The sequence below is a fragment of the Staurois parvus genome, unplaced genomic scaffold (genome assembly GCF_062004578.1).
Source record: "Staurois parvus isolate SC_StPar_1 unplaced genomic scaffold, SC_StPar_1.0 ptg000452l, whole genome shotgun sequence".
NCBI lineage: Eukaryota > Metazoa > Chordata > Amphibia > Anura > Ranidae > Staurois > Staurois parvus.
In genome coordinates this window covers 1,023,098-1,037,021 of record NW_028318248.1, presented here as the reverse complement: position 1 = coordinate 1,037,021, position 13,924 = coordinate 1,023,098, and the positions used below count along the sequence as shown (strand labels likewise).

General features: G+C 40.7%; 1 protein-coding gene across 1 annotated transcript in view; it reads right to left on the bottom strand.

The window, feature by feature from the left end:
• SVOPL (SVOP like) overlaps window positions 1-11,045 on the bottom strand; it is a 36,119-nt gene extending 25,074 nt beyond the window's left edge. Inside the window, exons 1-7 of the mRNA XM_089688727.1 lie at window positions 10,943-11,045; window positions 9,175-9,266; window positions 7,735-7,833; window positions 6,905-6,976; window positions 6,581-6,705; window positions 5,925-5,988; window positions 4,272-4,397 (exon numbers count right to left, since the gene is read on the bottom strand). Of these exons, the coding sequence (XP_089544853.1) occupies window positions 4,272-4,397; window positions 5,925-5,988; window positions 6,581-6,705; window positions 6,905-6,976; window positions 7,735-7,833; window positions 9,175-9,266; window positions 10,943-11,045 (681 nt within the window). The remainder of the gene's footprint in view (window positions 1-4,271; window positions 4,398-5,924; window positions 5,989-6,580; window positions 6,706-6,904; window positions 6,977-7,734; window positions 7,834-9,174; window positions 9,267-10,942) is intronic.
• Window positions 11,046-13,924: the final 2,879 nt, after the last annotated feature.

The window sequence follows — 13,924 nt, the reverse complement described above, 5'->3', positions numbered from 1 at the left end:
GTTCTCAGTTCCCCCTCTACCAAAACGTCTCTCAATTGGATATCTTCCTTTTTAATCCATCTCCCTGATATCTCATCTTTTCCTGGAGGGAAATACTCCATGTTTGCAAGAGGCATTAATATAGAGTTGAATTCCCATTTCATATACCTATGTAAATTATCCCATATCCTTAAAACATTTAAAGTGTAGGTGCTTGTGCTCTCTTTAATCCTTCTATAATGTGGTGGAACCCATATCATCTTACTCAAATTAATTCCACTCAGTTCATTTTCTATTTTTACCCAACTTTTTCCCTTATGGTTAAAAGTCCAATCATAGATTCTTGCTAAAATTACGGCTTTATAATATCTCTTGACAACAGGTAGTCCCATCCCCCCTTTCTCTTTAGTCCTACTTAGTGTTTCATAAGATATTCTTGGTTTCTTATTCCTCCATATATATTTTGTTAACATTTTTCTCATTGTCTTAAAAAACACCTCTGGAAGTTTGATTGGGATCATTTGAAATCTATAGAGTATTTTAGGTATAATTACCATTTTAATTAGATTTATACGTCCTAACCATGATGGGTTTCCTCCTTCTAATCTTTTTAGTTCATCCTTAGTCTCATTTATCAGAGAAATATAGTTTAATCTATACAGTTGTTTATATGAGGTAGCAAGTTTTATTCCTAGGTATTTTATATCTTTTTCTCTCCAGATAAAGGGGAATTCTTTTTGTAGCTTTTCTTTTTCGCTCTTTGGTACATTAATGTTCAGAATTTCTGTTTTTGTTGGGTTAATTTTTAGATTTGATAGTTCACCGTATTCCTTCAAGATCTTCATTATATTTGGTAGTGTTATTCGGGGGTTTCCCACATATAACAGTAGGTCATCTGCAAAGGCCGCTACTTTATGTTCTATATTTTCTATCTGTATTCCTTTTACTGCACCACTATTCCTTATCATTGATAACAGGGGTTCCAATGTCAAAACATACAGTAGGGGGGACAGTGGACATCCCTGCCTTGTTCCATTGGACATCCCAATGGGTTCCGACCTCTCCCCATTTACCGTGATGATTGCAGTGGGCTCCCTGTATAGTTTACCTATCCACTCACGCATTCTCTCTCCAATTCCCAACACTTCCAAGTTGTCCATCATAAAGCCCCAGTCCACTCTATCAAACGCCTTTTCGGCGTCAATTGACAAGAGTACCACCGGGGCTTTCCCTCTTCTACTTTTCTGGGTAAGCATCAAAGTTCTCAACCCATTATCTCTACCCTCTCTCCCTGGGACAAAGCCCACCTGATCTCCATGGATCCATTCGGGCATTAGATCTTTCAACCTGTTTGCTAGGACCTTTGCGTACAACTTAGTATCGGTATTTAGTAATGAAATTGGTCTGTAGCTAGAACACTGAGATAGATCTTTTCCCTCCTTGTGGATGAGAACAACATGAGCCTGAAGGGATTCCCTCCTCACCTCCATCCCTCCTCCCAAGTCATTCATATATTTCTTTAACTTTGGTAACAATACTTCACAGAATTTTTTATAGTACTTAACTGTATAACCATCCGGGCCTGGGCTTTTCCCTCCACCTGTACTTCTCAATGCTACTTCTATTTCTTCCTGAGAAATTTCTGCCTCCATAGAGTTCAATTGTGTTTCACTGAGCTTTGGCAATCCCTCATTTTTTAGGTATATCCTCCTTTTCTCGTCAATACCCTCTCTAATTTCCTTTGGTGAACCTTGATGGCTGATGTTATACAACTTTCTATAATACTCCGTAAATACTTTGATGATTTCTTTAGTTGAATGGACCATCTCACCCTTGGGGTTTTTTATCTTTTCTATATAATTCCTGTTTTTCTTTTTATTCAAGGCTCTCATTAAGTACTTTCCTGGTCTATCACCCCATCTATATCTTTCACTTAATACTTTATTAAATACTCTTCTCCTCTCCTCTTCCATCAATCTCTCTAATTCATCTTTTTTATCACTTAACTTCTGTCTTGTTTCTATTGTTATTTTCTTCTTATGAATCTGCTCTAGATCCAGGATTTCCTTTAATAGTCCACTAACCCTCTCTCTTCTTTCTTTTTTCTTCCTTGCTCCCATCGCTATCAGGATTCCTCTTATATATACCTTATGGCATTCCCACACTGTAGCTGTCGATACTTCCTCTGTCTCATTCTCCTTAAAATAAACCTTAATCTCTTCCCTGATCTTCTGCACAATATCCTCATCCAAGAGTAGAGCCTCATTCAACCTCCATCCTAAACCTCCCACCCACCTTTTTCCCCATCCCATTTTCATTACGACTGGGGCGTGGTCCGAGAAAGTTCTTGTCTCTATTTCTATTTTAACTAGTGTTTCAATGAGTTGGTGATCTATTAGGATATAATCCAATCTCGAGTATATCTCATGTGCATTGGAGAAGAAGGAATAGTCTCTGTCTTTCATATGCATCATTCTCCATGTGTCCACCAGTTGGAACTCGTGGATCGCCCTCTTCAGGGCTCTCAGAGACCTACCCCCTTCTCTCTGCACATGGGAGGTTGTATCCTTTTGTGGGTCCATACAGAGATTAAAATCTCCTGCTATTATCAAACACCCTTTTTTAAAGTCTATCAATTTTTTCAGCATACCCTTTAAGTAGATCTCCGGTTTCTTATTGGGGCAATATATGTTGGCTAGTGTACATTCAATTCCCTGAAGTTTACCTTTCAAAAACAAGAATCTCCCTTCCGGGTCAGTCCTCCTATCTTCTAACTCAAATCTCATATTCTTTGCCAATCCTATTGCCACCCCCTTTGCTCTTTTAATTGGAGAGTCTGCATAAAACCATGTTTGAAACCAACCTTCTTGACCCCTTACAGTCTTTTGCTCACAGCACTCCACAGAAACTGTCCTACTAAAACTCATGAATGATATACTAACTGTTAAAACCAATGGCCAATACTGCTGTTAACCACTTTTAACCACCCGCTGCTCCTCAATAAACTCCACTGCCTTGGCCTCCAAGATTCTGCTCTTGCCTGGTTCTCCTACTAATCTCTCATCTTGACTGTTGCACCTCCCTTCTCTTAGGTCTACCTCTGTGCATGCTATCCCCCCTTCAGTTTATCATGAATACTGCTGCCAGACTCATCTACCTTATCAACTGCTCAGTGTCTGCCATCCCTCTCTGCCAATCCCTCCACTTTGCTTGAGGTGATTGTAGCCGGATTAGTGCACTTGCCAAAGAAACAATTGAGTACTGACATGATATTTTTTTTATTTGCACCAACATACAATTTTGAGGACAAGCTTTCGGGGAAATTTCAAAACTATTCAGGAAAGGAAAACGTTTGCACTAAGAATGATAATTCTTTTTGATACAAGAGATAACGGCCTTAATTTGGACATGGGATTCTTCACGCATTATCTAACAGTTTTACGACCCCCTCTGTGAGTGTTGTCCCCCCCCCCAGTCTTTGCTTTTGCTGTGTCTTATCTCTAGTCTAATCCTAGTCTTATTATTATTATACAGGATTTACAGGATTTTTAGTCTTATAACCATTGCTGTGTACATTTGTTAATGTGTGTTTCTTTCTGTTTTTTGTTTTTTTTCTCCCCCTTTCAACATCTCTTCTAACATTCTGCTAAAACTTTGTGAAGTAGTACTGCCTGGACCTTGAAGAAGGGGACATACCCCTAAAGCTTGTCCTCAAAATTGTATGTTAGTGCAAATAAAAAAAAGTATCACATCAGTACTCAATTGTTTCTAATCCCTCCACTGGAATCGGATTGCCCTCCCTGGACCTCCTGCTCTCTAACTCTCTTGTCTTCTCCTGCCATGCTCATCTCCAGAACTTCTCCAAAGCCTCTCCCATCCTCTGGAACTCTCTACCTAAATCTGTCTGGCTATACCTACTCTGGCCACCTTTAGGCAATCCCTGAAAACTGAACTCTTCAGGGAAGCCTATCGCGCCTCAACCTAATACCTGAATCTTTTAATTCTTCCAACAGCTCATTCCTCACAGTTATTACCTTTTGTTCCACTTTCCACATCAGCTGTACAGACTTGGGAACTCAGTGCAGGGATGGTGGGAATACCTCATAATAGGTACACCAGGTGTACAGACCCAGGAACTCAACATAAAGGTCTCACCAATAGAGTCCCGAGAGACATATGAGACTTCAGGGGGTTCAACTTTCTAGCTTCCATCAAATCAACAGTTTGATGGTATCTAAGTGCATCAGTGAGAACAGAAGATAATCAGAACAAACAGAACACAAAGATCTCACCCTGAATACAATGATCAGTATGATCCCAGGGATAGATGCCAGACGAACAAGCCAGCGCCATCCTAAAGTTGGGTTGACCACTGATCCCACGCCAATGATTAGTAAGGATCCAGCAAGCCAAAAAAGCTGTGGAGAGATGGAATATCAAAATAGGACATGTTTATATGAGATCATTCTGGTCTGTCTGAGATTTAGCCTGTGTGCACAATTATCCTATTTATGAAGACAAAAGTGGACTATATGCCCAGACTAAAGCAAAACCAGAAAGCAAAATGAAAAACTCTGTGCATAATGTGTCAAATAACCCAGCTGCTTCCTTTCGTACTTGAAAATACCACAAAAGAAATAAAATGAGCTGTAACAAATTATGCATGTACATATATATATATATATATATATATATATATACACACACACACACACATACACTAAGCGGATACTTTGTTAGATACACCTGTTCAATTACTTGGTAACACAAATTGCTACTCAGCCAATAGCATGGCAACAACTCAATGCATTTAGGCATGTAGATGTGGTAAAAATTACTTGCTGAAGTTCAAACTGAGCGTCAGAATGAGGAAGAAAGGGGATTTAAGTGACTTTGAATGTGACATGGTTGTTGGTGCCAAACGGGTTGGTCTGAGTATTTAAAAAACTGCTGATCTACTGCAATTTTCACACAGAACCATCTCTGGGGTTTACAGAGAATGGTCCGAAAAAGAGAAAATATCCGGTGAGCGACAGTTGTGTGGACGGAATTGCGTTGTTGATGTCAGAGAACGGGTAGACTGGTTTGAGATGATAGAAAGGCAACAGTAATTCAAATAGCCACTTGTTACAACCAAGGTATGCAGAACACCATCTTTGGACACACAACACATCGAACCTTGAAGCAGATGGGCTACAGCAGCAGAAGATCACTCCGGGTAGCAGGTGTACGTTATAAAGTGGCCGCTGAGTATATATATATATATATTTATTTTTTTTTTCTTTTCTAGGCCTTTATATACATGTATATTTGTATAGTGCCTCTTCCTTTTAATATATTTTGCTGCATCTACATTGCTTGTTTGTGTTGAAGCAGGGATCTGTCAGTTTTTTCTTTTTTTTTGTTCAATCCACTGGTTGGACGAAACAAAACTGAATGAGTATACCCAGCTTTATTTCTCAATTTGTGTTTGAAAAACAAACATATTAACTGACACAAATTAGCCTGTAATCCTAGTGACGTGCTACAAAGTTACAATTTACAGACTGATCACTGGAATAGAGGAGACTGAGGACATGCTTATTTTGCCTGCAGCAGAGTGATCACATCATCTCAGCCTAGGCAAAGCCACTGACTGGAGCTCACGGATGATATAAGAATGAGCCTTTCTTAAAAATGATACTATTGCTGTATATTGTAACATGTCAGGAATTATTTAATTTAACTTGAAAACTTTCTGACAGATGACCTAAAGAAACCAATGCGATTATCTATTGCATGCTTAGAGCAGTGAGAACAGTAAAAATGACTGGTCAGGACGGGCTACTATATGTAACATTTTGTTCTTTGCCTAATAACCAAAATGAGGAATTTCATAATCACTAAATTTCTGCAAGGCCATTATTCCTCTAAACATTTTCTGAATGATACTGGTGACATGTTACCTGTGACAGAGGAAGCATATAACCACGACATTTCTTAGGCAAAAATTCAGTTTTAATTATGAGCCTGAAGGGAAAAAGAAAGCAGAATGAATATTTAAAATGTAATTTTCCCTTATGATTACCATGCCCGTGTAATGTGTATTTAACGATCTTCATGATAAGATCAGCAGCACTTATATTAGTGATTTATAAATATTAAAATGGCTTTTGAAATGACATGAACATATTAAAGCGTATATTAGATTTTAGTGACAGACTTTCCACAGAAAGCCCTCCACTATGGAGTACCCAATACCCTAAAACTGGAAGGTTTTTAGGGGGGACACACCATAGTGTGTCAGAATATGGTGTGGTCATTAGATTGTGAGCTTCACTGGTGTCAGGGGCTGGTGTGAATTGATCTGTGTACTCTGATGATTAACGCTGGGTATACACTGGTACAATTTAAAATGAAAATTTGTAGGAAAATTTTCAGAACATTTGAATGTCTTTCCAAAGTAGTTCAAGACTTCATTTGCTTTTAACACTTGATTTTGAAATGAATGGACGAAGTGAAAACCAGCGATAAAATACATTATAAATAAACATAACAATAAACAAAACAAATAATACACAAAATGAGTTTGATGATTTGAACTGTAAATATTTTCTCATACCCCTGTGCATGTCCAGAGACTCCACAGCCCACCATACATCTCAGGAAGACAAACCAGCCGTATGAGGGGGAGAAGGAGGTGAGTAAGGAGAAGTACGCCCCCCACAGGAAGGAGATTACCAGTATCTGGAAAGAGCAGTCAAATTGTGATCTAACAATCACTTGTCATTTTCATCACCACACCTGTTTTATAGGCTGAACCAATATTTAGGAAAATGCCCCATATCTGACCCCCAGAAATAGTCTGCTGTTACTAACAGTGCAGCTTAATATACTGTATTCATGCAATGTAAATTAATTATCATAACATTTCTAGCAGGTTCACCTTTAGGCGCCCATATCGATCAGCGAGAAGCCCAAGAATGATACTGAATATCATGTACCCGAAAAATACCATCTGGAAAAAAAGACAGGATTATGAGGGTCAGGGGGTCAAAGAAGAGTTTTTGTGTGTCCCCCCTAAAAAAACAACTGAGAAAACACAAAATATTGATGAGGAAAAAAAGTGTATAGTATAGGACAACCCATAACCTCTGTGTACTCAACACTGGTACTAGCTGTGTAAAATATAATATATCCATCGCCCCACACATGGCAGTATACCATCTGTAGGTGGATTTTTCAGTTCTCATTTCTAGCCAGCAGGAGGAGCTCCAAGTTACTTTTCACTTGTTTTTCAAGCTCTCCTTATCTTCCCTGCTTACAGAGCTCAATTTGAAATGTACAGAAAAGTGAATCATTTACAGCAGTGGCTCAAACTGAAGTCTCAATCAGCGACAGAGAGGTTTATTTACTAAAGCTGGAGAGTGCAAAATCAGGCTCACTTCTGCATAGAAACCAATCAGCTTCTTACCTCAGCTTGTTCATATAAGCTTTGATAATAAAACCTGAAAGCTGATTGGTTTCTATGCATAAGTGAGCCTGACTTTGCACTCTCCAGCTTTAGTAAATCTCCCCCAGAGAGTCTGAAAGTAAACAGCTTCTGTTTAGAAAACCCATGGTCTTCAAAGAATCCTGTGTCATGGGTGGACCCTGTAAAAAATCAAAATGTATCAGCTTAAAGCAGTTAAGGAAAAATTGAATGAAAACTAGAATATGTTCCTGCTAAATACCCAACGATTTCTCAGTGGTCTGTGACTTTCTATGTAAACTCACTGTGGTGACAAGGGCCACCTGCCAGCTCTGAAGGTGCCACTCGCAGCGGATGGAGGAGGAAACGACGGCCAGCAGCATGATTTCCATTGCTTCTGCAATCTAGGGGAGAAGACATGAGATCAGCTCTCTTGTAAGGAATACAGCAATGTCCCTTTAGTATTTTTTATGGAGTAGGCTGACGAACAATTATATTTTATGTTGTCACTAGGGATGCAGCAATATATCAGTGGCCGAAACATATTGGCTGAAAATAATGTTATCAGCATTTTGCCAATAGGAAAAGGTGCCAATAATGGTGCTGATACATGCAAAGTCGCGTCTTATTGACTTTAAGGCAAAAATGCCCCCTAGTGACTTCAATGCAAAATCGCCTCTCATAGACTTTCATGCAAAGGTGTGTCCCATTGACTTCAATGCAAAATCACATCTCATAGACTTTTAGGCAAAAACACCCCCTAGCAACTTTAATGTAAAATCGTGCCTCACAGACTCTCTTGCAAAGTTGTATCCCCATTGACTTCAATGCAAAAACGCCCCCTAGTGACTTCAATGCAAAATCAACAGCCACATTAATTACATTTTTAAAGTTTTAAAAACTGTTTCGGTTTCATTTTCTGGCAAAGTGCATCCTGAATTTTTGGTTTCGGCACCAGAATTTTCATTTTGGTGATAGTTCCTAAATTTGGCAATCTGTCCCTGGAAATAGGTAAAGTTGATCCAGAGAATATCCGATTGCCTCTTGGGGGATCAGGAAGGATTTTTTTTCCCAGCAGGAGCAAATTGGATCATGCTTTGCTGGTTTTTTTTGCCTTCCTCTGGATCAACTGTGGGTATAGGATTATAACTTTTTTTGTTTTTTTGTTTTTTTTAATGGTTGAACTGGATGGACTTTTGTCTTTTTTTGGCCAGACTAACTATATAACTATGTGTTCATTATTATATATTTTCAATGAATATTGTGAGCAATATAATATCAATGGTAAAGATGAAGAAACCAACAAACATTTAGCCCTGGTTATTATAATAATTGTTAATGTCTGTAACTGGCCCGGTTGCTTCTTTTCACACTGACCCCTGCACACTTTTCACACTGACCCCTGCACACTTTTCACACTGACCCCTGCACACTTTTTACACTGACCCCTGCACACTTTACACACTGACCCCTGCACACTTTACACACTGACCCCTGCACACTTTACACACTGACCCCTGCACACTTTTCACACTGACCCCTGCACACTTTTTACACTGACCCCTGCACACTTTACACACTGACCCCTGCACACTTTACACACTGACCCCTGCAGGCTAGATCTATGTACTGAAACCTATTAGAATTAGCAAAGAGCAGAAAGGACAGTACTTTTCTTTCTAAAGCAGCTTTTTTTTATTATTATTATTTTAGTTCTCTGTTCCTCTGTTAACAAATTCACTCACCCCAGTACTGCCCATGATTAGAAAGAGCATAATATGGAAGCGACCAAATCCGATGGTCTCAACAGCTTCTTCCACAGAAAAAGTCTTCGGAGCTGGAGATGAGGGAAATATACGATCTGGTTTTATTCAATGTGTTTTCCAACATAACCAATCATGTTCATACTTTCATTTTCCAACTGTTATTTTCTAGCTTAGGCTTAAAATGGAACTAAGGCCCACAATAATCACCACCCCTTCAACAATCGAATGTCTGCACGAGCCCTGCCTTGTTCCAGCATCTTCTCCCCAGCTTCCTGCAGGTGCTGCGTTTTCAGCCTTCTTGATTGGATGGCACAGGAAGATGTAACACATGCAAATGTGCAGGAGTTCATTCATCCCAGAACAAAGGCACCATACAGTACCCAGAGCTGAACATGGACAGCTCAATTTACTTTTTAAAGAAGACTGTGAGCAGGCAGGCAAGTTTATTGTATTGCAGAGGAGACTTCTGCAATAAACAGCCTGCTTGCTTGTAAGTTTTCGTTATTTTGTACTTTTGTTACACTTTAAGTCTGAAGTTTAACGGCATCAATTTTTGAATAAAACTTTTCCATTTTTCATTACATTCCTTATCTTAGAGCCAGTGACATCATTACTTTGTCTCTGAATTTCTCTATGCAATACAGGTGGTTGTTAGGAGGGTCCAGGAGGTGCTGTACATAGGTTCCTAAAAACATAACAACACCCTGCCTAAGTACTCTTCTCAAGAGCCCTCAACCCTGATACAATCAGTGGCCTAGATCTTGGAAGGAGTTATACGAATATCATAATGCCTTGTAATGTAAGTCTGGAGGAGTGGGTGTTCCTAGTCAGGCTGTAGTTCCATTCAGACCATCCTCGGTAACACACGTGATGTTGAACCTTCACGGTTGAAAGAACTGAAATCCAATGCATTAAAAGGGCAGGCCAGAGATAGTCAGGCTTGCAAGAAAGTGCTAGATGATGCTGGACATAAATGACTTGCTGCAGCTTCTGGTGCACAATGTGAGAAGCTCACAGTGTGCATTAAAAACAGAGTAAGTAATTTCAGTACAGGAAAGGAGCCTGTACACCTCTGCAAGTCTGGGGCCAGTGGTGTATTTAGGTTTTGTGCAACACAAAAATCAGCACCCCCCCGCAGAGAGAGCCTGACATTGACCAACAACACCCCTGCCTCCCACTAACACTGCCTCCCATGCACCAGCCACCATTCCCCAAAGTGTGAGAGAGAGAAAGACACTCACCTTCACAGCTCCAGAAATCCCCGGGAACGAGAGTCGGACTGTGCATACACCGTCATGAAACCCGCAGCGTCTCTCGGAACCCACCAGGTCCCCATGCCACCTGAGTCCCTTCTTCCATCCCTTCTTCTGAGGGGAAGTGCTGCCCCCCCTGAAAAATGCCACCCTAGGCAAATGCCCTGTTTGCCTTGTGGTAAATACACCCCTGTCTGGGGCTAGAGTTCACCTTTAAATATGATTGATTTCATGCACATGTCTTAGGCTAGGGATACACAAACTATTAAATCTCTTTGTTACTGAGAGATTTAGTCAGTTTTTTAGCAGTTATTTTACTTGAACCTGGAGGACAGAAGAATAAGATAAAAACTAAAGTAGGAGAAAGCTATCATGATTTGTAAAGTCTGAGGCTTGCTGCTGCTCCTGACTACAGGCCTATGAATGGCTCAATACAACCCCATGTCTGTGAGCTACTGACCAGCTAGGTGTTACCCCATGATCAGCTTCCTTACTCTTTGAGGACTCAGTAACACGAGGCGTCACCTCCTCCAGCTTTATTGTGTTCACATACTTTGTCAGCTGAGGCTCAATTATCGTCTGTGTGATCTGATACATTTTCTTGTCTTATATTCAAAAAACTGTGAAAAAGACAAAAAAAAGACAAAAAAATGCTTTATTAAAAAGAAACAATCTATACAAAGAACAAAAGTGTACATTGATCTGCAGCACTCAATATGCCCTGTATACACTATACAGTATGGGGGGAGGGGGGTAACACAGAGTCTGATGCAACTGTGCTTAGTAACCAATCAGCTTCCATCTTCAGCTTGTTAGGGTCCTTTCAGACGGGGCGGACCCATTTAGCTGATCTGCTTGCTCAGCAGGGGATCTCTCCACTGATCCCCGCTGAGCAAGTGGATGACAGGTCTACAGTTGTGGCCAAAATTATTCAACCCCCACTGAAATTGAGTGTTTTGGCCAGTTTGACATTGCTTTTGATCATTCAGTCATCTTGCTTACATTTACATTAAAGAGGCACTTGTAGGTCAGACAAATATAACATAACAGTTATAATGAAATAACCACAAATGTCTTTTCTGTGCTCACAGCATTATCAGTTTTATTCAACCCCCAAGTGACATTCAATCTTAGTACTTAGTACAGCATCCTTTTACAGTTATAACAGCTTTTAAACGTGAAGCATAGCTTGACACAAGTGTCTTGCAGCGATCTACGGGTATCTTCGCCCATTCTTCATGGGCAAAGGCCTCCAGTTCAGTCACATTCTTAGGCTTGCGCACTGCAACTGCTTTCTTTAAGTCCCACCAGAGGTTCTCAATCGGATTTAAGTCTGGTGACTGCGATGGCCACTCCAAAATGTTCCAGCCTTTCCTCTGCAACCATGCTCTAGTGGACTTGGAGGTATGCTTGGGATCATTGTCCTGTTGAAAGGTCCAACGTCTCCCAAGCCTCAGGTGTGTGACGGACTGCATCACGTTTCCATCCAATATCTCCTGGTACTGAAGAGAATTCATGGTACCTTGCACACGCTGAAGCTTCCCTGTACCTGCAGAAGCAAAACAGCCCCAAAGCATGATTGACCCTCCACCATGCTTCACAGTAGGCAAGGTGTTCTTTTCATCATAGGCCTTGTTCTTCCTCCTCCAAACATAGCGTTGATCCATGGGCCCAAACAGTTCTAATTTTGTTTCATCAGTCCACAGAACACTATCCCACAACTTTTGTGGTTTGTCCACATGGCTTTTGGCATACTGCAGTCGACTCTTCTTATTCTTTGGAGACAGCAAGGGGGTACGCCTGGGAGTTCTGGCACGGAGGCCTTCATTACGCAGTGTGCGTCTTATTGTCTGGGCTGAAACTTCTGTACCCACATCTGACAAATCTTTTCTCAGTTCCTCAGCAGTCACACGGGGACTTCTCTCCACTCTACGCTTCAGGTAGCGCACAGCAGTCGAAGTCAGCATCTTCTTTCTGCCACGACCAGGTAGCGTTTCAACAGTGCCCTTTGCCTTGAATTTGCGAATGATGCTTCCTAAGGTGTCTCTTGGTATGTTTAACATCTTTGCAATCTTCTTATAGCCATTGCCCTTCCTGTGAAGAGAAATCACCTCTTCTCTTGTCTTCCTGGACCATTCTCTTGCCTTCACCATGTTTGTAACCACACCAGTAAATGTCTAGAAGGAGCTGAGTATCACAGTCATTTTAAAGCTGCCTAATTGGTGCTTATTATGCTTGATTGCTGCTCGGTGACATCCACAGGTGTTTTCAATACCTGATGGAAAGCACCTGTATGAACCTCTGTTCTTCAGAGTGGTAGTCTTTAAGGGGTTGAATAATTGTGGCAATGAAGAAACCACATAAGAACCATTTACTACTGTATTACATAAACAATTGATGTCATTTTAGTTGCATTTGGGTAGTTACAACGTCCTTGTAGGATTTGATTCTGAATACAATTCCAAATGTACACTATAGTCCCTAAACCCCTTTACAGCATTGGGGGTTGAATAATTTTGGCCACAACTGTATGTCTGCTCTGATGCTGCAGGCACAGAGCTGTTCGCTCTCCTCAATGGGAGGTCGGATGAAAACGAACCGCCTTTCCATTTCCATCTGACCCGATCTGACAGACAGAAGAGGAATTCGACCCCTTTTTGCGGATTGGATCAGATTTGATGTTAGGTGGGTGGAAACGGACACATGTCCATTAACACCCACCGCTCCATAGAGGAGAATGGAAGTTTCGATCGGGTCCGCCAAAAAAATGGGTAGGTTGGTTATTATGCACAGCTGCATCAGATTCTTTGTGCTCCAGTTTTAGTAAATCCCCCAATGTGTTTTTACACAGTTCTCCTGGAAGTTCCACGAGTTCTAAAAAAACAATTTATTAAAGAAGCAGAGGCAGGTCACTTACCCTTGTACATACGGTAGAGCTGTGTTCACTTTAATTGCTCAAACATTTCTAAGGGAAATCAACATAAACATAACAGGATTTTTTTTTTCTTGATCACGACTGGATGATTTATTTATTATATATTTTATTACAGTTACTTATATAGCTCTGCCAATGTCAACAGCGCTTTACATATACACTATATTGCCAAAAGTATAGGGGATGCCTGCCTTTACACACATATGTACTTTAATGGCATCCCAGTCTTAGTCCGTAGGGTTCAATATTGAGTTGGCTCACCCTTTACAGCTATAACAGCTTCAGCTCTTCTGGGAAGGCTGTCCACAAGGTTTAGGAGTGTGTCTATGGGAATGTTTGACCATTCTTCCAGAAGAGCATTTGTGAGGTCAGGCACTGATGTCGGACGAGAAGGCCTGGCTTGCAGTCTCTGCTCTAATTCATCCCAAAGGTGTTCTGTGGGGTTGAGGTCAGGACTCTGTGCAGGCCAGTCAAGTTCCTCCACCCCAAACTCGCTCATCCATGTCTTTATGGACCTTGCTTTGTGCACTGGTGTGCAGTC